The sequence below is a fragment of the Rattus norvegicus genome, chromosome 1 (assembly GCF_021556685.1).
Source record: "Rattus norvegicus strain SHRSP/BbbUtx chromosome 1, alternate assembly SHRSP_T2T, whole genome shotgun sequence".
Lineage (NCBI taxonomy): Eukaryota > Metazoa > Chordata > Mammalia > Rodentia > Muridae > Rattus > Rattus norvegicus.
The window spans coordinates 256,400,718-256,426,748 of NC_141534.1; the positions used below are offsets into that span (position 1 = coordinate 256,400,718).

At 45.3% G+C, this 26,031-nt stretch overlaps 1 protein-coding gene and 1 non-coding gene across 4 annotated transcripts in view; one reads left to right on the top strand and one right to left on the bottom strand.

Moving 5' to 3' along the window:
• Pkd2l1 (polycystin 2 like 1, transient receptor potential cation channel) overlaps window positions 1-26,031 on the bottom strand; it is a 37,353-nt gene that overhangs the window by 3,371 nt on the left and 7,951 nt on the right. Inside the window, 10 exon segments of one of the 3 annotated variants that reach the window (NM_001415837.1) lie at window positions 1,010-1,131; window positions 1,342-1,440; window positions 2,479-2,599; window positions 2,888-3,069; window positions 3,220-3,390; window positions 4,238-4,466; window positions 4,632-4,856; window positions 5,852-6,105; window positions 6,529-6,656; window positions 15,459-15,484. In NM_001415837.1, coding sequence (NP_001402766.1) covers window positions 1,010-1,131; window positions 1,342-1,440; window positions 2,479-2,599; window positions 2,888-3,069; window positions 3,220-3,390; window positions 4,238-4,466; window positions 4,632-4,856; window positions 5,852-6,105; window positions 6,529-6,645 — 1,520 coding nt within the window. In that variant the 5' untranslated portion in view covers window positions 6,646-6,656; window positions 15,459-15,484. 3 annotated transcript variants of the gene reach the window in all.
• Window positions 7,420-7,525, top strand: Rnu6-630 (RNA, U6 small nuclear 630). Its single transcript, XR_015656076.1, has one exon. It is a non-coding gene; the product is annotated as a U6 spliceosomal RNA (small nuclear RNA).

Below are 26,031 nucleotides of genomic sequence, written 5' to 3' on the forward strand. Positions count from 1 at the left end.
GGTTCCCTTTTCATTCCCCGCTCCTGAAATCCATCCTCCATAAACAGAACAATTAACATGTTTCATGAATAATACCCGAGCGTGGTGGAAGACGTCTATGATTCTTAGGTATTTGAGAAGCTGGCGGTGGAGGAAGAATGAAATCCAGTCCGAGAGGAACCTCGGCACTCAAGTGAGACCCAGCTCAAAACTAGCAAAATGGAATAGCAAGTGCACATCCGAGATTCCCTGCTTTTAACGCCCCACTAAGCACCCTACTCCTCGGACCCAGTGCTGACATTCAAGGCCTTTCCCGGCCCCCTCAGTCCCTCCCGTACCTCACTATTCACTGGAAGGCTTAACAATGCTCAGCTCTCACACTGGCCTCCTCGGCTTGTCCACTCATAAGCTAGGCATTCTCCAGACCCCTTTCCACTCAACACCTCTTCCTGGAAGCCTCCCTTTAATCTCAAAAAGGATCGCTAACCCTCTTTGGTCCATGCCTCCCACTCTTCCACTCCTGTTCTTTTTTTGTTGTTGTTGTTGTTCTTCTTTTCGGAGCTGGGGACCGAACTCAGGGCCTTGCGCTTGCTAGGCAAGCGCTCTACCGCTGAGCTAAATCCCCAGCCTCTCACTTCTGTTCTTGAACTTTGTGTCTTGGCTTATTTGCATGCGTGCCTTTGGGCTCCTAGGAGACAAAGATTTTTGTCTCATTTAATTATGTCACTTCCTGTTCACGCCTGGTCCACAGAGGGTCCTTATGATATATTTACCCAATATTTTTGGGTGGAGTATATATAATAATAGGGTAATTATACTGTTTGTTCTATTAGGTGTAAGAGTTGCTCACCAAGGCCCAGAATTTGTATAGACCATGGTCAGGGATCTGTACAACAAGGTCACAATTCTGAAGGTCAGGAGCCTCTAAGTCAAGATCAGAGGTCCATAGACCAAGGCTTATCAGCAAAGTTGGGGATCACAAACTTTTAGACCAATATCAAAGAAGGTTGTTGGATCTCCATTTGCTCACTCCCTCAAGGTGTTGGTGAAGTCTTCAAACTGGATCTCTGGCTCCCCGCCCTTCAGGACCTTCTGCACATCTGAAACCCGCTCTTTCCTCAGACGCAGCCTTTGTAGGGTCTTGCTGTAGCTCTGAAAGGGAGAGGAAGTGGGCAGAAGTGCTGACAGGGTCCTCAGCACCATTCCTCCCCCCCCCAACTGAAGATATCAAGCCCCCTGGTACAAGTCAAAGGCATTCAAGAGCACAGGCTCCTGCACCAATCAAGAACAGTCCACCACGGCACAGCGCCTCAGAACCAAACCCGGATGTAGAGATGCTATGGAAAGAGACGACATAGTCACCTGTTTCAGGAGGTCAGAAAGCTGCAACTGATCCCTCTGGCCAGCCAGCTCCTCCTTGACCTCTGAGTATGTGTCGTTGATGATGGCCAGGAACATGTTCTAAAGGATAAAGTAGGGACATGGGTACTTTTGGCTTTTGAGGCAGGATCTTTCTATATAGCCCTGACTACCCTAGAACTTGCTATGCAGACCAGGCTGGCCTCAGACTCACAGAGAGCTACCTGCTTTGACTTACCCCATCATGCCCCACTTGTGACCTAGGTTTTCACCTTCGAACCCACTAAAAGCCCTTAGCCCTCTTACCCTAAGTCCCACACATATGTTTTCAACCTCAGTACTCAATTCCACCCATACCTGCCTCTCAAGAGTCTGAAAGTCTTCCTTTTGGTGTGTGTCAATGACCATGTTTGCTCATTGATCTGTGGTTTCTCATTCTCAGGTACTACAATAAACACCAAACTGTCACAGCATGTGGCATGGACCTAACCTATAACAGGGCCCAGAAATCACTAAAGTCATCAGTTTTTCAATGTGATGGTACACACGTGCTCTCTTCTTTACCATCGATGTCAATTCCATGCCTGTGTCTCCTTCAGTTAATCAAATAAGAACACCTCTTAATATTAATAAAAATCAGACTCGGGACCTTAGAGCGATAACTTGGCACTTATGATGGTGTGTGAACATATATGCAAGCAAAATGCACACACATAAAATAAGATAAATCTTTAAGAATTAAAAAGAAATAGATTCCAGATATTTCTCCGATGGCAAGAAGAGGAAATTACCACCAAACATTGGTAGTACAAGCCACCAGGAGCTCCCCAGAGGAAAGGGTCTCTTAGAAAACAGATACAGAAGCCTCCAGAGGTCTCTACTTCTCCTCATAAGGCACCCCTCCCCTTCCTGTCCTTGGAAGATGAGGAGTTGGTTTTCCTGGAAGACTCTGGAATTTCCTGTATACACACCACCTGGCCATCTGGTATCATTGCTACATTAACCGGCTCTCAAAATACCACACATACGTACTTTCCCTATGCTGTGAGAACCCAGCTATAATCCTAAGTGGGAGACATATGGGGTCAAAACCCAACCTTGAAGACCCTCTATGTCAGCAGTCCACAGAGGGACCCTCACCAGGAGCACAAAGAAGACGAAGAAGACATAGGTGACGAAGTACACAGGGCCCAGGATTCGGTTGGCATTGTCGATGGCGTTGTAGTCAAAATCCCCGAGGATTATCCGGAATTGAGTGAAACTAAGAGACCAGAGACCCGGGCTTCACACAGAACCTAGCCAACATTTGCCCCAATCCATACCCCACCCCACTCTCCTAACCATAAACAGACCCCTCAGTGTACCTTATACAGCACACGCAACGTAACAGACAACAGCAGGTGGGAGAATTACTTGCGAGCACACCCGGACATGCTCAGATACTTTTTAAACATTGACGCACCCGTACACTTTCCCTTCTTCCCCACGGTCACACAAAGCCCGGGAGCTGGAGGTTGAGGGACCCAAGGGTGAGGGGCAGGACACGTACATGCACTTGACGAAAGTGCTAAAGCTTTCTACTTGGGTCCCGAAAAGCAGGTAGCCGAGCTGGGCGTAGGCGAAGAAGACAATGAAGAACATGATGGCGAAACCCAGGATGTCCTTGGCACAGCGAGCCAGGGTGGAGGAGAGCTGGGTCATGGTTTTGTTGAAGCTGATGTACTTGAATATCTGCAGGGGCCGCGGTGAAACACGGGAAAGAGAAAAGATGAAGAGCACAGAACGGATGGAGGCCACTGACCGTAACACACGAAATGAGAAGGAGATCCGCCTAGGGGGAGAGGGCCTCGGGGGCAGGGCTGGGAGGCAAGTCCCCGGTACCTTGATCCAAGCAAAGAAAAGGTTGACCGCGTTCATGTTATTGTACTGAGTCTGCCAGAAGGCCAGGAACTCAAAGTCTGGATACGTGTCTGGCTGCTGTAGGAGCTCTCCCATCAGTCGGTTCACTTCCAGGGTTCGGAATACATGGAACCCCACAGCCACGATGGAGAGCTGCCGCAGAGGAGTCATGGGGGCGTGTCAGAGAAGTCAAGGTGATCTTAAAGGATGTTCAAAGATGAGCTCCCAGAGGAGAGCCAGGACAGAAGAAATTATTTGCTGGATCTTCACTAGCTTTTACAATGTCCAAAAGCCCAAGAGAAGGCTTTGGGGCCATTGGTTGTAAAGAACTATGGGGAAAAGTTACCTAAGAACATGATATCCCCCATCCCTATCACTCCTAAGCCTTGGCCAAAATAAACCCATGTGTGGGCCAGCAAGATGGCTCAGCAGGTAAATATCCTTGCTGCCAAGCCTGGCCGCCTGGCTTTGTTTGATCTCTCTCTCTGGGACTCACATGGTGGAGAGAGAGAGCCAACTCCCATAGGACCTCTGTAAGCACAGTGTTGTGTGTGCACATGTGCACAAGCGCACACAAACACACACACACACACACACACGCATTCACACAAATACATATACAAATAAAACAACCGAATGAATGTGTCATGTTAGTAGAAGGAGATACCAATGAAAGGAACAGAGTATTCAAACCAAGAAGAGAATGGCAGGGTTCTCAAGAGGTTAGGTCTTAGAACAAAAGGCAGAAGAGACTCAGAATAGATTCAGGTCTATTCTGATAGACAAGGAAAAAGGAGGGCCCATTCACGGGTGAGAAAGAATGATGTGTAAGGCAAGATTTCCTGAGATCTGGGCCAGGAGGTTCCAACCTTTCTCTCTGAGAGGCTTAGCACAGGGCTTGTAGTAAGTCAAAAGGAGGGCTTGAGCCTCCAAAGGGAAGAACTCAGACCTCCATCAAAGCAGAGTCTCTCCACCCTCCAAACTGTCCCACGTCCCTCACCAAGATGACCACCAGGTCCAGAATGTTCCAGACGCTGCTGAGGTAGCGAAACCGATGCACGCGGATTTCCAGGATTTCCTCTACCACATAGTAGAAGATGAAGATGCAGAAGATGACTTCACAGCCCACAATGAAGAAGTCCCAGTTATTCACGTAGCGGATCAGCTTAACCGTGCGGATCTGCCAGGACGGGATGGCCCCTCCTGTGGCTGGGAACTCTACCACCAGTCTGTGAGGAAGGCGAGGGAGCTAGTCGGGACTGGGTTGAGGCAGCTCCCCCCCCCTTCCCTGGTTCCTCACACCCAGCACAGGGTACCTGGTGGGGAAAGGTCTCAAGCACATCAGATGAGTCAGGGACCATGGTCAGAGAGTGCAGTGTGGAAAGGGCGCTTACCTCAGAATACAGAAGAGATTAATGTTGGCATTGTAGACGGAGAAGTCGATAAAGACCACACGAGTGCCCCTGTCTAGCCATAGTCCCTCCTGGAGTCCTTGGAGGGCCTCCGCACTGGCTTGTCTGGATCCTGGAAGATCCAAGTAGTAGCCACCTCCACTGTAGCTTGTGAGCCTGCCCCAGTGGGAGGAGCCCCCCAGCTCATTCTGTGAATGGTATGTCCACCTGCCGGAAGGAAAAAGGCCATTTGAGCCAAGAGGTCAGAACCAGGCTAAACGCTCACCCTGTAAGGCAATTACAAATTGCCTGGCTTTACAGTTCCCACATGCACTGAGTATCTAGAGATATTTACTGTACTATACATGTATATGTGTGCATATATCATATGTGGTACATACGTAGTTTTGTGAGAAGCGTATCTTGTACGCCCTATAGGTGATAGCACATAGAGTGCACATAATATCATATATAATACATGCTTTGCATGTGTCATTTTTTTCTTACTAAAACTTGTTTGGGAAAAGAGGAAAAACACTGTCCATATTTTGCAGCAGAGGAAATGAAGATTGGGGAGTTCCAAGACAGCTATTTGGTGATTGTCCTGAAACTCAAAACCTAAGTTTCTTTTCCACTAGGTGAATGCGCTCTTGGTGCCAGGTTGCCTAGTTACATGAAGGAAACACGTGGGCCATTAATCCGGGCATGATCCTTCCTGTTCCTGTGCCTCCACCCCAGGATTCTTTGTTCTAGCACCCCCATCATTCCTCCCCTGATTTCTTTCCTACCCACACCTCTCTTTACCTATCCTCTCTACCCTCTTCCTTTCCTCTCTTCATTCTTCATCCATCTTCCATCCCTTGCTGCTTCCTACATCAAGTTCTAGGAGTCAAACTCTCCAAACCACGGACTTCTCTCATGAACCATCCACCCCCCCCTTCACCCAAGGGACTCTGCCTTCAAGAAAGGATGGGACTGTCACCTTGGGTGGGAACAAGGCCAGAGGCAGTGTCTTTTCTGCTAATCTGCCTCCCGTACACCTGAATGACACACACCAAAATGTGTCAATGAATCATCGTTGAGATTTAGAGAGAGGTCCCCAAGTCTCCAGAGGTGCCCACCCTCAAGGTCTTCTTAAGTTCAGTAGAAGTCTTTCCCCACACTCTGGAGTGACAGGCAAGTTCAAAGGGGTGGCCCTATGCTCTTGGCAGGGACTCACTCACGCTGTTCCGTTGAGAGGTCCAAAGGGGAGCTGGTCTTCTTTGTCCGGAGAGTAGACATCATAACAGTTCAAAATGTCCTCCCGGAAATCTTCGTGAACCACACAGGAGTCGTTGCGTACCCGCAGCTGCCGCAACCTCGGGACCCCCAGGAGCAGGTTCTCGTAGTAGATGAAAGAGTGGGAGCTGCTCCCCAGGCTCTGGTTGTTGTACCACTTTGTCCAGTACAAACTGTCCAGGAGTGGGCCCTGAGCAAACTGGACCAGAAGCTGGGTTGGGCCTGGTCCAGCCTCCTGCTAACTCTAGCACATGGTCTTTGCCCTTGTACCCTGGGCCCTCAATTTGCCTCTATTTTTTGGATCCCCACAGTTGACCTTCCCAACTTGTCCAACAATACAGTTCAAAATATTGTATTTTGAGATTTCAGCTTCCCTTCTGACTCAAATGCTAGTCTGGCTCCTGCTGGTCAACCCCCAGATAGATACCCTCATCTCTCTCCAACCTCCACCTGTACTCTGTCCAATCTGTTAATTCCGTTTTATCCTTTAATTTGCCCTGGTTCCAGACCGACCTCCCTGGACCCTGCCCTGTGTCTCGGACCATTAAGAAGGAGGCCCTAGGGATGGAGGATGGGAGGCGGGGTGGGGGGTGAGGGGTGGGGAAAGCCCGGGGTTACTCACATCCCAGAAGTCTGACATGCTGCTGATGGTCTGGAAGGAGACTGCAGACTCTGACGGGGTGTGAAGGAACAGCTCGGACATCACTTTGGTATAGTAATAGGCACTAGAACTTGTCATTCCGTAGGTCACTAGAACACAACCCAAGAGGCATGTCCTCAAGGTCATCTTCCCAAAGGAGTCAGGAAAGCCCACTGCCCTGGGATCAGATGGGGTAGGAGCCCATCAGACATCACCCGAAGGTCAGGGAGGGTGGCTTTACCACTAGGGGTTCTGGGGGGATGCTTTAGGGAAGGGGGTGACTGCAAGGTTGCCTAGAATAGCCGCATCCCACTTGGTAATTCTGTTGGCATCGTCATTCTGAAGTCTCACTTTTCTTCCTAGACTCAGCGTCACTGCCTAGTTCTTTCATGACAGATTAAAAGATGTCTGCACTTGGCCGGGTTTCCCTCTATTTGTTCTTGATTTTCACTTCTAAATTCTAGAGTAAGACCCAGGCTAAACGTCTTGCAACGGAGAGGAAGCATCCTGACTTCTAGTGTCACTGATCCTAAAGCCATGGGAGTAGCGAATAGGCATAGTGGGCACCATAGCGACACCAGGATCTCCTGGGAACAGGGTTCATTGCATTGCAGATCAAAATCAATCAATCAATCAATCAATCAATCAATCAATCAATCTGGCCTCTGCTCTGAATAATGGCGCCTCACTCAACCACTCTAATGCTCAAAGACCCAGTCCTGGGTGGTGAAAATACAGAAGCTCTAAATTTCCGTGCTTAAAGGCGAGGCTTAAAATGTTTACACCACTTGTTTCATAGGTTGTCCCTCACCATGAGCTTGTCTGGTGTTTCCTCGTGACTACATTCAGGTGATGTGTTTTAAGGAGATGGCCGTGCTCACTTCAGCAGCATATATACTAACATTGGAATGATACAGAGAGATTAACATGGCCCCTGTGCCAGGATGAAGGAGACAGCCCCATGGTGATGTTGTGTTCATCATAGTGCATCATGCGGAAGACACAGTTTGTCTGCTGATGCCTTACTACTGAAGTTAATTCTGATCCCTTATTAATGGTGCCTGCTAGGCGGTAGTGGTGCACACCTTTAATCTCAGCAATCGGGAGGCAGAGGCAGACAGATCTCTGAGTTCAAGGCCAGCCTGGTCTACAAAGTGAGTTCCAGGACAGGCAGAGCTGTTACACCGAGAATCCCTGTCTCAAACAAACAACAGAAATGATGGTGCCTACTATGTTTCTTCAATGTAAAATTATAGTTTCCCTTTTTAGAAGTAATATAGAATGTAGTCTCACACTATATAAATATCTTATTCATCTTTTACCTGTGAGATGCAAATATTCATTGATGAATTTTAACTAATTATTACCAAGATGATTGTCAAATGGTGAGTTTGTTTTCCATCAATTGTTTCTTTTACAATAGCTGATTTTGGTTGTTTGAATAACAATGGCTTCCAGAGACTCATATATTTTAATGCTTAGTCACCAGGGAGTGGAACTCTTTAAGAAGGATTACAAGGAGGTGTGGTTTTGTTAGAGGAAGTATATTGCCAGATCTCTCCTCCTCCTCTTCATCCTCTTCCTCTTCCTCCTACTTCTTTCCTTCTCTTGTCTCTCTTTTCTTCTCCTCTCTCTCTCTCTCTCTCTCTCTCTCTCTCTCTCTCTCTCTCTCTCTCTCTCTCTCTCTCTCTCCCCAGTCCTCTTCTCACTCTCCCTCTTCCCACCTCTCTCTCTCTCTCTGCCTACAGATCAAGATGTAGCTCTCAGCTGCTGTTCCAGTGTCAAACATGCTACCATGTTCCCTGCTATGATGATGATGATGGACTGACTCTCTGAAACTGTAAGCCAGCTCCCAGTTAACTGCTTTCAGTTTTAAGAGTTGCCTGGCTCAGGGTTGGGGATTTGGCTCAATGGTAGAGCGCTTGCCTAGGAAGCGCAAGGTCCTGAGTTCGGTCCCCAGCCCCAGGGGGGGAAAAAAAACAAAAGAGTTCCCTGGCTCATGGTGTCTCTTCACAGAAATAGGACAGTGAATGAATCATTTGTGCTCTTTTTAGGATTTTATTTATCAGTTTGGACTCATGAATGCTTAGTCGTCTCCTCCCCCACACCCTATGGGCTCTAATTTGTTATTATTATTTATCTTGTTACCCAGTGGAGTTTGGTTTGCTTGTTTTGTTTTTGAGACATGGTCATTCTACATAGTCCTGGCTGCTATTAAGCGAGCTTTAAACTCACAGAGCTCTGCCTGCTCAACCATGTGTAATAAGAGCTTCTGAGATGGATCCTGGGTCATACTCTCTCTTTTGCTAGAACAGCTACTAGTGAATTAATTGGTGAAATTGCAATAAGGGCTGTTCATTAAACGGTGTAGGGGTGGTGCTGATGCTAAGGTCCTGTTCCCCAGTTAGTTCTTGATCTATCAGTAAAGAAGCCACGGGCCAATTGCTGTGCAGAGGAATAGGCGAGACTTCTGGGTCCCCATAGCAAAGCACACAGACTCAAGGAGAGGAGAGAGAGAGTTCGCCGTGCTGTGAGAGTGAAAAACCAAGCAGCCACGTGAGATCTCAGGTGGAGTGACCACAGGCTACTTCTACGGGCAGAAGCTTGGAGGTGTTGAGTTGGGACTAGATGTAACTGAGCAGCTAAAGGTGAGGGTAGGTGGAGAGGTGGGGAGCTAAGAGTATTGATGAGGGCGTGCTTCTCCAGCGGGAGATAAGTAGCACCCAGCAATTGTGCCAAAAAGGCAAGTTGAAATTGGACAACAGTGTGTGTCTGTGTTTTTTATCCGCAAATCCAATATTCTCTGGGCAGGGGGAGGTGGCTATTTGTTCCCAGAGCTTAGGCAGGGTAGCAAAAGCCACACGCAACAAAATGGCAGTACTAGATCGATGACAGTATCTTAATTTTGACAATAGACTATTCCCCATGTTAAGAATATATACATTAAGGTATCTGGGAACAAAGAGGTTTTACATCATCACGTCTTAAAATTTACTTTCAAAAGGCAGTGGGGGAAGGATGGGGCTAAGCAGCATCTTCACATTTAAGTATTTAAGTGAATCTATGAATTCTTTATATCTTTATTATAATTTCCTGTATGTGTGTAATCCTATTAGAATTTTACAATAGGGTTTCTCAGCCTCTTGTAAGCAATTCCTTTAAAAAATATTTTTCTTCAATGGAACTCAGATACTAATATCTGACAAAGTCATCTTTGAACCAAAATAAATCAGAAGAGATAGAGAAGTTTACTTCATATTGATTAAGGAAATAGATCATTAAGAAGCTATAACAATTCTAAACATATATGCACTAAACTCTGTTGCACCCAATTTCATGAAACTAGCACTACTGTATATAGTAGCATAGATTAGCTTCAATGCAATAAAAATGTGTGGGAAGAAGCAACAGTTAACAATTAAATGGCTGAAGAAGCAGCCCAAAGCACATGAGGAGTCTTTACTAGCTGCACATCTAACCAGATGCTAATACCAGGCATATATAAAGAGTTTTTAAAATTAAATAAATAAAACAGTCTAATCAACACATGTGCAAGTGAAATGAACAGTTTTTGAAAGATGAAGTACAAGTAGCTAATTATGTGAAACTATCCTACATGTTTAGCATCAGAGAAATGCCAATCAAAAGCAGGCTGGGATTCCCTCGAACTCTGGTCTCAATGGCCATCATTAAGGAAATAACAACAATAAATGCTGACAAGAATGGAAGTGGAAGGAGCCCTCATATCCTGCGAATAGAAACATAAAATCGACCATCCACTGTGGAAATCAGTATGGAGGCACCTCACAAAGTCAAAACTAGAACTACAGAGTGTTGTGGCTGCACCAGGCCTAGGAATGTCTCTAAAGGAATCCAAGTTCTAAGGAATCCAAGTTGGTGGAGTCACCTGCAGGCCCACGCTCACTAGAGTGGTATTCACAGCCAAGTTGTACAATCAGCCTGCGTATCCATCAACAGACAATACAGCACTATAAAATCAGAGGCAAAGAGGAATGAAATTATATCATCTGTAGGGGAAGTGATGGAATGGGAGATCATTATATTAAACAATTAGACCCATAAAGAAGAATACCAAATATTTTCTCTCATGTGTGGATCCAAGCTTGATTTTACACAAACACAAACACACACACACACACACACGCCACATGCAAGCACGCACACAGGTGTGAGCGTATGAAACGGAGGTACAAGAAGGAGGAGGAGGAGGAGGGTAAAAGGAGATATTGTTTTTAAGGAGCGAGTCTAATCAAAGTTTTTGATATGCTTGAATGAAGGTATCTTTATGAGGGATGGAAAAATGTTTCAGTGGGTAAAGGAACTTGAGACAGAGCCTGATAGCATGAGTTCAGTTCTCATCCCCACACAGTAGATGAAGAGGACCAACTCCCACAAGTCCTCTGACTTCCACGTACATGATATGGCATGAGTATGCATGCATATACAAAATAAATTCAATAAACATGCCATGCTGTGTATAAATATACCAATGAAAACACGAACACTATTCTTCAGATCTTGGGACACACTTTCCCTTCGCATCCAATTTAGGAAAGGAAGGATTTGGGTGAACGGGAGCTTGTTTAGAGCGATCCCAACTACAGACATCTTACCTCAGCACGGAAGGATGTCAGCAAAGAAAGGAGCATTGGCCCTCACATTGTCTCACTCCACTCTACTAACAATAAGCAAAACATTGCCTTAGTCCTAACTCTGTGCTTACCTGTTCTCAGTATCCGGAGAAAGGCAGCTGCTGCTAAGACTTGAGTTCACGAACTTTCCCTGCAGACCACAGGCTAAGCTGTTATATGGCTGAGTGGCCACTAGGTGGTACTCTTCGCCCCGGGGTTTTTCTAGTCCAGTCTAAATTAAAGCTCAGAACTATTGTAGCTCTAAATTGCTGTCAACTATTTGTGGGAGCTTAGTAGCTTCCGTCTTTTGTGTTTGTTTGATTACTTGCTTGTTTGTTTTGATACGGAGTCTCATGTAGCCCTGGCCGGCTTTGGACTTCTACGTAGATAAGGCTTATAGAGAATTCCCGAGCCTCCCACCTCTTCCTCCCAGGAGCTGATTATAGCTGCCCCTGCATCTGGTTTTGCTTTTGTTATTTTCCAGTGCTGAGAATTGAACCCAAGGTCTTGAGTATGCGAGACAGTTACCTACCATTGAGCTACAGGCCCGGCCCCAATAATCTCTGATTATTTTCTGAGACAGTAAAAATTATGTTTTCTAAAGAAAAAAATGCCTTCATCTGGTAAAATACTTATTAACACACAGAAATTCAGTTTTTGTTCTCCTTTGTGACTCTTTAATTAAAGTTCGTATGTTTTTTTTAAACTAGATGGAACCTTAAAACCTTTCTAGATTAAAGCCTGAGCTTGGTCTCCCCATTCAAATACTCTCAATTCCTGGGAATGGAGAAGCGGGCTCACACCCTAGAGCATTTATTTCTATTTCAAGGCTCAATATCCACTAGGCACCTCACAACTTCAGCTCTGGGGATCTGACGCCCATTTTGACCTCTGAGAGCACCAGACACGTGATAAAACACACACACAGGCACACACATGCGCGCGCGCACGCACACATGCACACACACACACACACACACACACACACACACACAGTCAAAGCACTCACAAGAAAATGCTTGGTATTCCTTGTTCATTTTTATTTATGAACATCATGTACTTCGTTCAACATGTACTTTAGTTGGGCTGGAGGGACTGCCCTTCCAGAGGTCCTGAATTCAATTCCCAGCAACTACACGGTGGCTCAAAATGTACTTTAAGGTAGAAATGACAAAGCATTATAGCTCAGTTACTTTCAAATATTTGTGTGCACGCGCATATGTGTGTGTGTGTGTGTGTGTGTGTGTGTGTGTGTGTGTGTGTGTAGCAGGGGGTGGGGAGAGAGAAGGAGAGAATGATTAAATGGACAAGAGGTATTTTCTGTCACAGCTTAGCCAAACTGTTTCAAATAGCATTGATTTTTTTTATGTAGAGTATATTATCAACTTGGATTACTATAAAGATGCTTCCTATATTAATCATATAAGCACTATTCAAAGTCTAACATTGTACAAAATACTTTGCTAAGTGACATGACGTCAAACCTCAGAAAAATTCTACTAGGGAAGATGTTCCAGAAAGTTCCTTTTATCATGTAATAGAATGTGAAAGCAACATGTTCGGGGCTTATGGAGTATAACAGGTGCTAAGTAACTAAGCTACTCCACTTACCTTGGCTGTGTGTCCCCAGGGACAAGGACTTGGTTTTGTTCATTTTATGTAGTAGTTGGGTTAGGTTGTGTGTGTGTGTGGTTGGGGGTAAGGGGTATCTTACTATGTAGTTCTGGATGGCCTAGCAGTCACTATTTAGACCACGCTACCCTTGAACTCACAGCCTCTGCCTCCCGAGTGCTAGGTTTAAAGGTGTTGTCCTAGCTGGGGTTTTATAGCTGTGAAGAGACACCATGACCAAGGCAGCTCTTATAAAAGAATTCATTGGGGCTGGCTTACAGTTTCAGAGGTTCAGTCCATTATCACCATGTCAGAAAGCATGGCAACCCGCAGGCAGACATGGTGCTGGAGGAGCAGAGAGTTCTACACCTCAATCCGAAGGCAATCAGGAGGAGACTGATTCCCCACTGGGCGGAGCTTGAGCACTAGGAATCCTCAAAGCCTTCTTGCCCTACAGTGACGCACTTCTTCCAACAAGGCCACACCCACTCCAACAAGGCCACACCCACTCCAACAAGGCCACACCTTCTAATATTGCCACTCCCTGGGGACAAAGCATTCAAACACATGACTCTATAGGGACCAAATCTATTCAAACTACCATTGTGTACACCACCATGCTCAATAGTTAGCGTTTAATGGGCTCTGAGTCACTATTTGTTGTGCTGGACAACATCGGGAGAGGGTTTGCTTTATTTTATTATTTTTAATTGTGTGTATGTGTATCTTATGTGGGAATATATTCAGGTGTTCGTGGAGCTAAAGCAGTTGGATCCTGGAGTTGGAGCCACTTGATGCAGGTTCTGGGAATCGAACTGTGGTTATCCAAAGAATACTGCATACTTATAATCACTGAGCTGTCTCTCCGGGCCCTCTTGGAAAAGTTAAAAAAAACAAAACAAAACAAAACAAAACAACAAAAAACACTAAGGGCTGGAGAGACGGAGTTAAGAGCACCGACTGCTCCTCCAGAGGTCCCGAGTTCAATTCCCAGCAACTCCATGGTTTTGTATTTGACCCACAAAGAGTATAATCAAAATACTTGAAGATCACTTGCGTTTAGTAGATTTGAAAAGAATCCGGCACATTCCTTAGTTCAAAAGAGAACAATAATTGAAGCCCGGCAGGGGCTCACCTAACAGGAATCTCAGGGGACCAGCAACTTCCCACAGAGAAGTCAGTCCACCTCATGGCGGTTCAGGAAGGTGAATGGAGACTTGGGATATTGCTGAGTGGAGGAGCACTCATCTAAGACGAGCCAGCCCGTGGTCAATGCCTCGCTTCTGTGAGAACTTAACTTGCAAGGGAAATACAGTTTTAGAAGTAAGCGTCAGATTGGGAAGCTGTTGTGGTCTGAATCACAAATGAAGACCAGAGAAACTGAGGGGTTGCTTTGTGGGATGGTGATCTTCGTGCCTGTCACATTTGCTCCTCATTATCCTACCCATGAGCAACCGGCAGCACGTGACATCTGGAAAGTTTGTTAGGGGGCATATTGCTGTAGCACTGGGTGGGCCTCGACGTGTGTGTTTCTAATAAGTCCTCCTGCACCAGCGATATGGAGGACCATTGCTGTGTCCTGTTGTAGTGGGATGGTCAGCCCAACATGTCCTCCGTGGAGACGTCGAGAGCCCGTGGGTTTCCCCCATCTTAAGAATTCAGTGATTATTAAGGTTGGGATAGAAAGGAATCCATTGGACCTCTCCCGGAGCTCTTACAACCTCCCTGGAATTTGAAGGGCATTTACAAAACACACAGAAAATCAGAGTTCAATGCCCACCTTAACCACTAGGTGTCGCAGCAGAGCATTACATCCTCAGGTCCTTTGTCGTTGGGGAAGATTTTGTGTCGGTTTTCCTTGGTGTCTCTCCACTGTCTCCCAGTACCTTCTACTCGGGTAATAAGAATTCCAAGTTGACTTTATTGGGAAGAAGTAGCTTGGCCAACTGGAATACCTGGCTCAAAGATGTCTGAAAAGGACTCAACAGCACCATCTCACCATTACCCTTTTCTCATCATAAAAAGAAATGACCACAGGGTCAACATTGTGTCTGGACACCGATTCTGTGCTGGGCACTTAACACACCTTCATTTAGTCTAAGAAAAAACTCTATGGTGACTGCTATGAGGATCCCCACTTTCCAGCCTCACGTAGGTTGTCTCTTGCCTCAGGTAAGAAATGAATAAAATCAAGATTCAAATGCAGATATGAGGGTTGGGGATTTAGCTCAGTGGTAGAGCGCTTGCCTAGGAAGCGCAAGGCCCTGGGTTCGGTCCCCAGCTCCGGAAAAAAAAAACAAAAACAAAAAAACAAATGCAGATATGAGGCTGACAGTGAACCGATCCAAGAACAGAACTATATTCAAGAGTGAATTTATGGGGCAAAAACTTTGGATCTGTAAAGCACAGACCTTCTGAGCCATTGCTGTTTTCTGATGTGAAATGGCCACTATCCCAAGCACTCCTTTTACTACCAGGACAGTCAATAAGGGACGGTCTGCTCCTCCACCTGCTCTGGGAAAAGCTGCCCTTTCTGATCCTTCAAGATCCGGTGAAGGAGCGTGTCTTAGTTAGGGTTTCACTGCAGTGAAGAGACACCATGATCAAGGCAACTCTTTTAAAGGTAAACATTTAATTGGTCTGTCTTACAGTTTCAGAGGTTCAGTCCATTATCATGGCGGGAAGCATGGCAGAGTGTAGGCAGACTTGGTGCTGCAAGAGCTAAGAGATCTACATCTTGCTCCCTAGTCAGTCCAAGGGGACTCTCTTCCACACTGGGCAGAGGTTGGGTACAGAGACCTCAAAGCCCACCCCAAAGTGATACACTACCTCTAACAAGACCACACTAACAATGCTAACTTTCCAATGGCCCAGCATATTCAAACCACCCGGGAGCGCATTGTTCTCTGTCTTTCAAATGGTGACACTGGATCAGGAAGTGGAAGCAGTCAGAATTAGAGTCAGAATGCTGAATGCCAGTGGGCCCCTTCTTTACCTTCTAGGGCATAGTGCCAGGCAGATTTTAGGGACTAGATAATGACTTCATGAGATTCTATGGAGGAGATTCAGTGACCAGAAGGATGTATAGTCCAACACCAGGAGTAGGTGGCATCTTCCCCCTTTCTTCCCCCTCTCCTCCTCCTCTTCTTGGCAGAGGCGAAATCCAGTGCCAAAACTGTGCATGCTAAACCATATACTCAGGACCTTGGGATAAGTTCTCAGTTGCATAGCATAGTGATGAGAGCATGATTGATGCTTGGTGTCCCCCAGGCTAGGTATACCTTATCTACCACAATGCTTGCAAAAACCTGGGAGAGTGGGATCTCCCTTTTCCATTTTATGCAGATCAACTGGGGTCAAGAATGTTAATAGTGAGCTCCAGGACAGTCAGAGCTACATAGAGGGACCCTGTCTCAGAGATGGATGGATGGATGGATGGATGGATGGATAGACAGATAGATAGATAGATAGATAGATAGATAGATAGATAGATAGATAGATAGATAGATAGATGGATGGATGGATGGATATCAGTTCTTCAAAGATCAGGCATTCAGACTCCTGTCACTCTTACCACAAAGACCAGGGATTTTTTTTTTTTACTACCGTACTGTACAACACGAATGAATCACTACCACACTAAATCCTTCTGACAGAATACTCTGGCTTCTAAAAATCAGTCCTTTAGACAGGGCTGGATCTGGGAGGAGTTGAAGGAAGCAGTAAAAATGGTGAAAACTCAGTGCATGAAATTCTCAAAAACTCATTAAAAAGATTAATCCAAACACCTAAGGTTATGCAAATTTATAAGGTTCCTCATGAGCAAACTCCAGAGCTTAGTGTCTCAGTCAGAAAGTGAATTGCAATGAGACATGGTAAATTCACTACCTTAAAGGAATGTCAGATAAATCAAGACACTTTTAGCTTTACTAATGGGGCCCTCATTCATCCTAAGGTAAAGCCAGATCTTTATATAGAAATACTTTATGAGTATTAAACATGGATTATGGGAAGCAATTGCAAAAGTAACTATGCCTCTCATTAATAACTCTCATGGGTTATGATTTATTATAGCTGTGCTTTTTAATGTTCTTCTGTATGCCGCACCTGTGTCCCTTCTAGGCATAGGCAGGGCATTAAAAAACACATTGTTATTAAAGAAGTGTGCATGTTGAAATTATCATTAATCCTTGCCATCATGAACTTGAGTAACAGCGTGACGTCATCCTCTTGGAGTCTAGTCCTCCATTTTGAACTGCAGAGAGAGGAGCCCCACTCAGAGCAACAAGCAGTCAACACAGCACAGTGTTTTCCCCTTCACTTCCCCAGGAATCCAGGTCACCTGGTGCTGCAGAGCGCCTTCCTGCCTCCAGTTATGACTGAACAGTGCTTTGCTAGACAGCCCCTCCTGGGGCAGGATCAGGATTCACTTCCCGCATGAACTGGCAAGACCTCTGAGGAGCTGGCAAGATGGCTTAGTGGGTTAAAGTGCTTGCTTAAGCCTGATGGTGACAGTCCAGTCCCCTGAAGCCAGGTAGAAGGAGAGAACTGACTCCTGACAGTTGTCTTTTGTCCTTTACATGTACAGTGGGTACATACATACCCACACGTACACCATAGTAATAATAAATAATTTTTTAAAAGAAAGTGAATGTCTTTATTTTTCCATAAAAATGACCCCTTTGCACTGTGTGGTTACGACTCTTGCTTCTTTAAAATATATTTTTATCATTTTTAGCTATGTGTATGAGTGTGTTGCAGAAGGAGAAGATGGGTATATACATGTGTGTGCGTTCTGCCTGTGGAGGCCAGAGGTATAGAATCCCCCTGGAGTTGGTGATACAAGGTCTGTGAGCCACCTAATGTGGGTGTTGGGATTCAAACTTGGGTCTTCTGGGAGAGAGTAATAAATGTTCTTCATTTCTGAGTCATCACTCCATTCCCAGAAGAAAAAAAAAACTTTAAGACAGACCACCAACAGCCCAGAAATGAACAGATGGGATTACATGAAAACAAACGGTTTCTGTATAGCAAAGGAAGCAACCAGGGGAAGCTAAGAGACATCCTACAGAGTGTGAGTGTTGGGAGCGGCTAAAGATGGCGCTGACATTTAGTGGTCGTTTGTGGTATACAACCATTTGAGCCATGTCCTTGGCATTCCTCTGGCATCTACAAGGCCAGGGTGATATTCATGCTAATAAGGTATTTCATACTCCACCAATCCGCAGAGGACACGTTTACAGCCACAGCCTGTCTTGTATTTAAGGCGAGTGCCTTTGTTCTCCTGGGTCCCCCGTACCAAGAATGAGGTGTCCCTGCAATAAAGGCTGTTGAGAAGATTCCAAGGCTGTTGCGTCTTCCTTGCTGGTCGAGGTGGGCGCTCCATGTGAAGACATCTTTACTACTCCAGACAAAGGGCTAATACCCAGAAGTCTCAAAGAACTGCAGAAATTAAATTGCAGGGAAATAAAATGTTTTCACATTTTGAGGCACCCCCAAAACCTTTTCTTCTTTTCTAAGTCCAGGAGAACGTTTACATCACAGCTTCTCTGGCTGTCTAGGGTCTCTTCAACCCTGACCCTGACAGTCACCCTGTATAGCCAGTCTTCATTGTTCTACCAATCTCTGTAGCAGTGGTTCTCATCCTGTGTGTTGTGACCTCTTTCAGGGGTTGAATGACTCTTTCATAACAGTGACAAATTACAGTTATGAAGTAACAATGAAATCGTTTTATGGTTTAGGTCACCACAACATGAAAACCTGTATTATGACCCCCGTTGAAGGAATCAGAGAAAGGACTGAAAGAGCTTGAAGGGGCTTGAGACCCCATATGAACAACAATGCCAACCAACCAGAGTTTCCAGGGACTAAGCCACTACCCAAAGACTATACATGGACTGACCCTGGGCTCCAACCTCATAGATAGCAATGAATAGCTTAGTAAGAGCACCAGTGGAAGGGGAAGCCCTTGGTCCTGCCAAGACTGAACCCCCAGTGAGCATGATTATTGGGGGGAGGGCGGTAATGGGGGGAGGATGGGGAGGGAAACCCCATAGAGAAGGAGAGGGGGAGGGGTTAGGGGGATGTTGGCCCAGAAATGGAGAAAGGGAATAACAATCAAAATGTAAATAAGAAATACCCGTTAATAAAGATGAAAACAATTAAATAAAAAAAAAAAGGAGTTACCTTTTCTTAGGTCTTCCCTACACCCTCCTTGCACAATACCTCCCCTAACCAGTCCAGCATTCTGTCATAGTAGGACAAAAAAAGCTTCCATCTATTTCCCTAAGATTGTTATCTTAGGAGGTTTATTTCAGGCAGTACTCTGATTTCTCCAGTTCTGTTTATCACTGCTTCCTCCTAGTGCTGGGATACAGACAATATTTCTTCTCATTTTATATGTCACAGACAGTTACTTCCAAAAGCCTTCCCCGCTGTTCTTCATCATAATATAATTTTATGTGGGGTTCATTTCTGTCCAATCAAATGCTACATCACAAAGTTTTCATTGTATCTAAGTATGATTAACATTTAACCAAGTTCTAGGAGCCAGAATGGGAGTCGAGGGACAGACTTCCACTTAGAACTTCTGTTTCAGGTCATAGAAGTAAAGGGCATGCCTCCCTCTCCAAAGAGCCCACTCTGTTAGAACAAACAAACAAGCAGATGGCAGGGATGTTGAGTCTTCCTGACAATTCTTCCTAAGACTTAAATAGATATTGTTCCCTAGTACCTGCAAGATTTCCTGAGTCTCCCCTGGTTACTTTGCCCTCCCCCTCATCTTGACATAGTTCTGGAGCAGTCTTCCATTGCTGCACCAACCACAACTGTGGTACTTTGAATACATTTAACCCCCATAGATTCATGTATATGAGTGCTTGGCTATAGAGAGTGGCACTATTAGGAGTATGGCTTGTTGGAGGAAGTGTATCACTGTGGGAGCAGGCTTTTATGTTCCCTAACACTCTGCCCAGCATGGAATCAGAGTTTCTGTCTGGTTGCCTTCAAATCAAGATATAGAACTCTTGGCTCTTCCAGCACCAACCATGTCTGCCTAGATGCTGCCATGCTTCCTGCCATGATGATAATGGTCTAAACCTCTTAAACTGTAAGCCAGACTCAACTAAATTCTATCCTTTATAAGAATTGCTTCGGTCATGGGGTCTCTTCACAGAGATGGAAACCCTAAGATAGAAGTTGGTACCAGGAGTGGGGTATTGCTGTGATAGCCCTGACCATGCTTTTGTTTGGAGGAATGTGAATTATGGGACTTTGGAAAGCAGTGGAATGCTTTAAATGGGGTTCAATGGGCCAACCTAGTAGAAACACGGAAGATAGTAGTGCTGAGGGTGATTTGAACGGTATGGGCCTGACTTAAGAGGTTTCCAAAGAGAAGAATTGTAGTATGTGGCCTAGAGACTGTTCTTGTGATATTTTGGTGAAGAATGCAGCTGCTTTTTGCCTGTTCAAAAAAGTCTGCCTGAAGCTAAAGTGAAGAGATTTAGATTAATTGCATTGACAAAGGAAATCTCAAAATAGCCTAGCATAGACTATGCCTTGTGATTCATTCTTATGAAAAGCTTTTCAATCAGACATAGCAAATTGAGAAATGAAAATTACAAAATGTATGGTCCAAAGATTAAAGGGGCACCAGGAAGTGGGATGGAACTAAATTTTGTGTTCAAGAATATTAAATGGAAAATTAAGACAGTGATGACCTCATTGTAAGATCCCACCCAGCTAAGCTTACTGTTTGTGCATTTGCAGTTGAACAAGAGATAGTTATATCATGTTAGGCATTATTATGACCTGGTTGTTATTTTCATTTGGACATAAGGAGATATGATTATATGTCAAATTGACAAGGGGTTGATTCTGATGGCTATCTTCAGTTGTCAACTTGACTATATCTGGAATGAACTACAGATCAGAAATGGAGGGCACACCCGTGATCCAGATCTTGAGGTTGGGTAACACAGGCTTTCGATCCAGATGTTGACATGGGATGACAGAAGCTTTCGATCTGGATCTTGAGGTATACTGTCCTTGCTTATAAAGATCTTATGAAAAGGAATCTTTAAAAAGCTTAGGTCCAGGTGTGGTGTTATATGCTTTTAATCCCAGCACCCGTAAGACAGAGGCATGCAGATCTGTAAGATGTAACAGAACAAGGGGGCTATGTTCCAGCCCCAGCAAGCAGCAGAATCTGGCAGCATTGGCTATGTGGCTCAGGCTTTATTGTCAAGAATAGAAGAGACGACTGGGACAATTGGAGCTGGTTAGCTGCAGCTAAGAAATTAGTGGTGATTCAGAAATGACCAGCGTCACTGAGGTAAACTCTCCTGGGAAGTGTTTTCTGAGGGCACAAAGAAACCATGTGGCAGAGATGGACCTTGCACTCACAGCCAGACTTGGTCATGTGTAAGAGTCACCAAGGTGGCACTGGTTTTGAAGGCATGAAGGGGTCACGAAGAGCAGCTGAGGCTTGGCACTGTGAGAGACATGGAAGGCCACTGGTGCAGGTGCAGCCTCAGTGGCAGTTGAAGGTCTAGGACAGAAGGGGTCATGCAAAGAGGTTAAGGCTTGGCACCATGAAGAGAGCATAGGAGAGGCTATTGGTGAAAGTCCAGCCTAGCTGCAGTAGAAGACTTCAGTGTACTACAAGGGCCAGTCCCATGGGATGACTACCAAGAACAGCAACAGCAGTAGAGGAGTTAGCCAGAGCCTAGAGGACTACAGAGGGCAGAGCTGGATTAGTGACCCAAGCCCTTTGGAAGAGCCCAGATCATGTGTGGATCATTAGAACAAGAAGCTGTGGAGCTGAAGTTGTCTTGGGGACCCCAAGATGTCAGAGATGCGAGAGCCATGGGACACCTACCAAGGAAGGCTGCTACTCATCCCGAGGCAAAGAATTGTGTTGCAGTCAACAAAATTAAAATGAGTTGGAATCAGGCGTGGAGATGCAGAATTTGGAGTTTTCCCAACTGTTTTGTTTGTTTTCTTTTTTGTTTTGTTTTGTTTTTTGGTCTGGCTTTGGTCCAGTATTTCCTTACAATGATGTTTTGGAATGCTTATATATGTTTGTGATATGGGAATTAGGTGATAAGCTCTTTTATTTTGATTTTATAAGGGGTTACAGTTGAGAGACTGCTTGAATCTCAAAAGAGACTTTGAACTTTGGACTTTAAAACATCGTTGAGACTGTGATAGACTGTGAGGACTTTTGAAGTTGGATTCAATACATTTTTTTTTGCATTATGTTTCTGCTACGAGCTGGGGGGGGGGCCACAAAGTGGACTGTGGTGCTTTGAATAGGCTTGGCCCTCATAGATTCGTGTATAATGCTTGGCTGTAGATTGATGTCATTATGCAGGTGAAGGCAGACAAGATAAAATGAGGCCTGTCATTGGATGAGAAGGAAGGGAGGTGGAAACAGAGATCTTGGAAGGGCGGGAGAAGCAGGAGAGAAGGAACTGGGAGACCATGGCAGCAGGTGTTAAGATTCTTCTCTGCGCATAGACACAGGTTGTTATGACTATTTTTAAGGGATGGGTGTGTACAGGACTTTGTGCCATGTAGACGGGCAAGTTATAGCTCATCAATTGGATCAGAGGTTATCGTGTGGTGTGTTCTTTCATGTGGCAACTTGAGTTCAAGGGAAGGTGAGGTGGCGGGACACACCAAGCCCACCACAGTACTGGGATGTGTATGCCTGGTGTGGTAACAGCACGCCAAGGGAAGTAACTGTGAGTGAAAGCAGTGTGGCAAAGTGCCATGTTGGAACAGCTCGAGGACCGCCCGGGATCAGAGAGTACCTTGGGGGCCAGAGTGGCACTGCTGAGATAAAGATACCCTGCAGTACCGTGTGGCCTGACGGGTGCTGGCTCTAGAGTAGGTCAAAAGGGAACCAAGTGCCATGTGGCCCTACATGTGCTGGCTCTAGCACGGGATAAAAGGTTGAGCTGGTTTTCCTTAAATATTTATGGCAACACTTGGACATAGGGAGCAGCACTGTTAGGAGGGTGGCCCTGTTGGAGGAAGTATATCACTGCTGGCATGGGCTTTGAAGTCTCCTAATGCTCAAGCTCCCCACAATATGGAATCAGAGTTTCCTCCTGGCTGCCTTCAAATCAAGATGTATAGCTCTTGACTCCTCCAACACCTTGTCTGCCTGGATGCTGCCATGCTTCTCCGCCATGATGGTAATGGACTAACCCTCAGAAACTGTAAGCCAGTTCCAATTAAATGTTGTCCGTTGTAAGAGTTGTTTTGGTCATGGGATCTGTTCATAGCAATGGAAATCCTAGTTAAGGCTACAACTGATGTCACTGTTGATTACATGTTTGAGTCCCTTGTTCCTTAAAAGCAGATTTGCCTGGAATATTTCACAATGCTTAGTAGTCACCCTAGGGTCTAGTACATAATGGAACTTCCTAAATGCTTGAGTGGATAAGTGTGTGAACGTCTAGATTCTCATTTACGTCTCATTTGCTTTTCTCTCCAGACGATGAGGTAATCTCATTTGATGGTCTGTGGATAAAGCTTGGTGGCAAAGCATATGCCAAGCAAGGGTTAGGTCCTGGGTTCAATCCTTAGCCTTAAAAAAAACATGACAGGTTGGCGGAGAGATGGCTCAGCGGTTAAGAGCACTGACTGCTCTTCCAGAGGTCCTGAGTTCAAATCCCAGCAACCGCATGGTGGCTCACAACCATCTGTAATGGGATCCAATGCCTTCTTCTGGTGTGTCTGAAGATAGTTATATATAAAATAAATAAATCTGTTTTTTAAAAGATGATAATCAACTGTGCATGTATACATAAACAATGTTTGCACTTAAAACCACTGTATTCTCTAAAAATAATAACCACTTTTTAAAAACTGAATTGGCCTGCCCCATAGTGTTCAGTTTAAAGAAGATGGCTCAGTTCTCACATTGGCTTCTGCAGGCCAAGTGTTGCAATCTGTTCCTTTGGCTGAGAAAGGAGAGAATAGAACCTTACATAATTATGCCATTGGATAAGAGAGGGCCTTACAACATCCCTGAAAAGGTCACATGAAGCCCTAGGCTCTGCCAAGCACACCTTTGAGAACCATTGCCCTAGCCCTTGTTTCTGGGACTAGAACCTCTACCTGGGCCTGAGGCATCATCATAACCTCTCACCCACTACTGCCACCCAGAGCACAGACTTGGTTATTAGTGTCCTAAGAACCTCTTTCCTGTGCACCTTATATTGTAGTCTCCAAGATTTTTCTACAGGCTGACTTCTCAAACAGCCTGCCAGACATGGCTGGTGATCCCATCAGCTAGAATCCAGCGGAAACCGCTGCTCAGACCGAGATGCCCGTAGCAGCCTTTTTCCCTCCCCCTAGTATTCCAGCTCCCGGTAAGGTCCCAGTCAAGAGCCTGTGGCTGTGATTCCTTTTGGAGTGAGATTGCCAGACTCCCAATATCAAAGGGCCACCAATGACTACCTGTCCTTGTTAAGATTTCTGTTGCTGTGATAAAAGCACAATGACCAAAAGCAGCTTGGGGAGGAAAGGATTTGTTACATTCTACAGCCTGTTGCCCACTGTCCAGGGACATCAGGGCAGAAACTTAAGGCATAACTCGAGGTAGGGACATGTGTAAAGGTAGGGGCATAACATAAGTGAAGGCCACGGAGGGCTGCAGCTTACTGTTAAAGTGTCTTTTATACTTCTATTGGTAACTGTCCTCCTGGAGGCTGACTACCTCTGTCTGCTAACCTAGGCCGAGCCCTGGAAGCTTCTGGCCTCTGTACAATCTTATCTAGGCCTAAAATGTTTACAGCCTCTGAGACTTGCTGCTGCCTAAGCTCACCCTTCCCAGTTCTTTCTGCACTCTAGCTGGTTGGATCAACTTAGCTATTCTGGTTCGAAGCTCCTCTCCAAGCTGACTGATTCAATCTGGCTCTTCTCAGTATCTCCTGATTTACTCTGCTTGACCTCAAATGAACTTCTAGCAATCTGTTCGAAACTGACTCCTTCTCATTCCCTGGCTCATTCTATCTTTACCTGTGTCTAGCTTGTCTCTCTTCGACCTGTCTGCAAAACTCATGGGGCAAACCTGCCTCCTCTCTTTGTACTCTCACAGTACTGCCCCTTAAGTAGCTTCCCTTTCCTCTCTCGTGAGAGTTGAGCGAATCCTGCTTTGTCAAATTCTTCACATGTCTGCTACTCAATTAGACATCACTTTCAAAGATGGGTGCTTCCTTCTACAAACTAATTTTATACCTTCATTGTTAGGGATTAAAAGTTTGGGCTAAGGGCATGTCTGTATTCTAGCCAAAAGGATTGAAGGTGTATGCTAAGGGCTGAGCCGCACCACAACAAGAAACTGGTATTTTCAATAAGTCGCACAACCTTGGGCTTCACCGTGTGATCAAACACCCTGTAACAATGTACTAGCTTGCTTAGCCTGCTTTATTGTAGCACCCAGGACCACCAAAACCCAGGGGTTGTACCACCCACAGTGAGCTAGGTTTTCTACATCAACCGATTGATCATCAATTTAAAATACATACCACAGGCCAAATCTAGCTGGGGCATTTTCTCAGTTGCTGTTCCTGCATCCCATGATGTCAGATTGTGTTAAACTGATACAAAATAACCACCACACCCTCCTATCATCTTACTGATGCTACCACACCTTACCCCTTTCCCTGTTGCCTGCTGGGAAATTAGAGACCGTCTAGCTGTGGACTCCTTCAAGATCTCTAAAAGGTTATCCCTACTCTGCCTCATGGGCCTGAATTCATCAGAGGTCTTGCTATGCTATCATTTATGGCGTTGAGTCCTGAACTCTCCTCAGAGCCTCCGCCATGCAGCTGTCTGTCTGTCTGTCTGTCTCTCATTTGCCCGTAGTGTTAATAACTCTTCCAATAAGCCTCCTTGTTGATTTTATAATTTTTTGAGATTTTATTTATTTTTTTACTTTATGCGTGTGGATGTTTTTGTCTGCATGCATGCTTTCGTTGCCCACAGGGGTAAGAAAAGGGTGTCAGATCTTCTGGGAGTTACAGATGGTTGTGAGCTGCCACATGAATTCTAGGAGTTGAACCTGGGTCCTCTGGAAGACCAGCCAGTTCTCTTCACCACTGAACCACCTCTCCAACACTAATAAACTTTCCTTTTTGACTCCAAAATACAATCTGCCTTGGTGTCTTTCTTGAGCCTTATACGCCAGATCTCTGTACTCATAAGC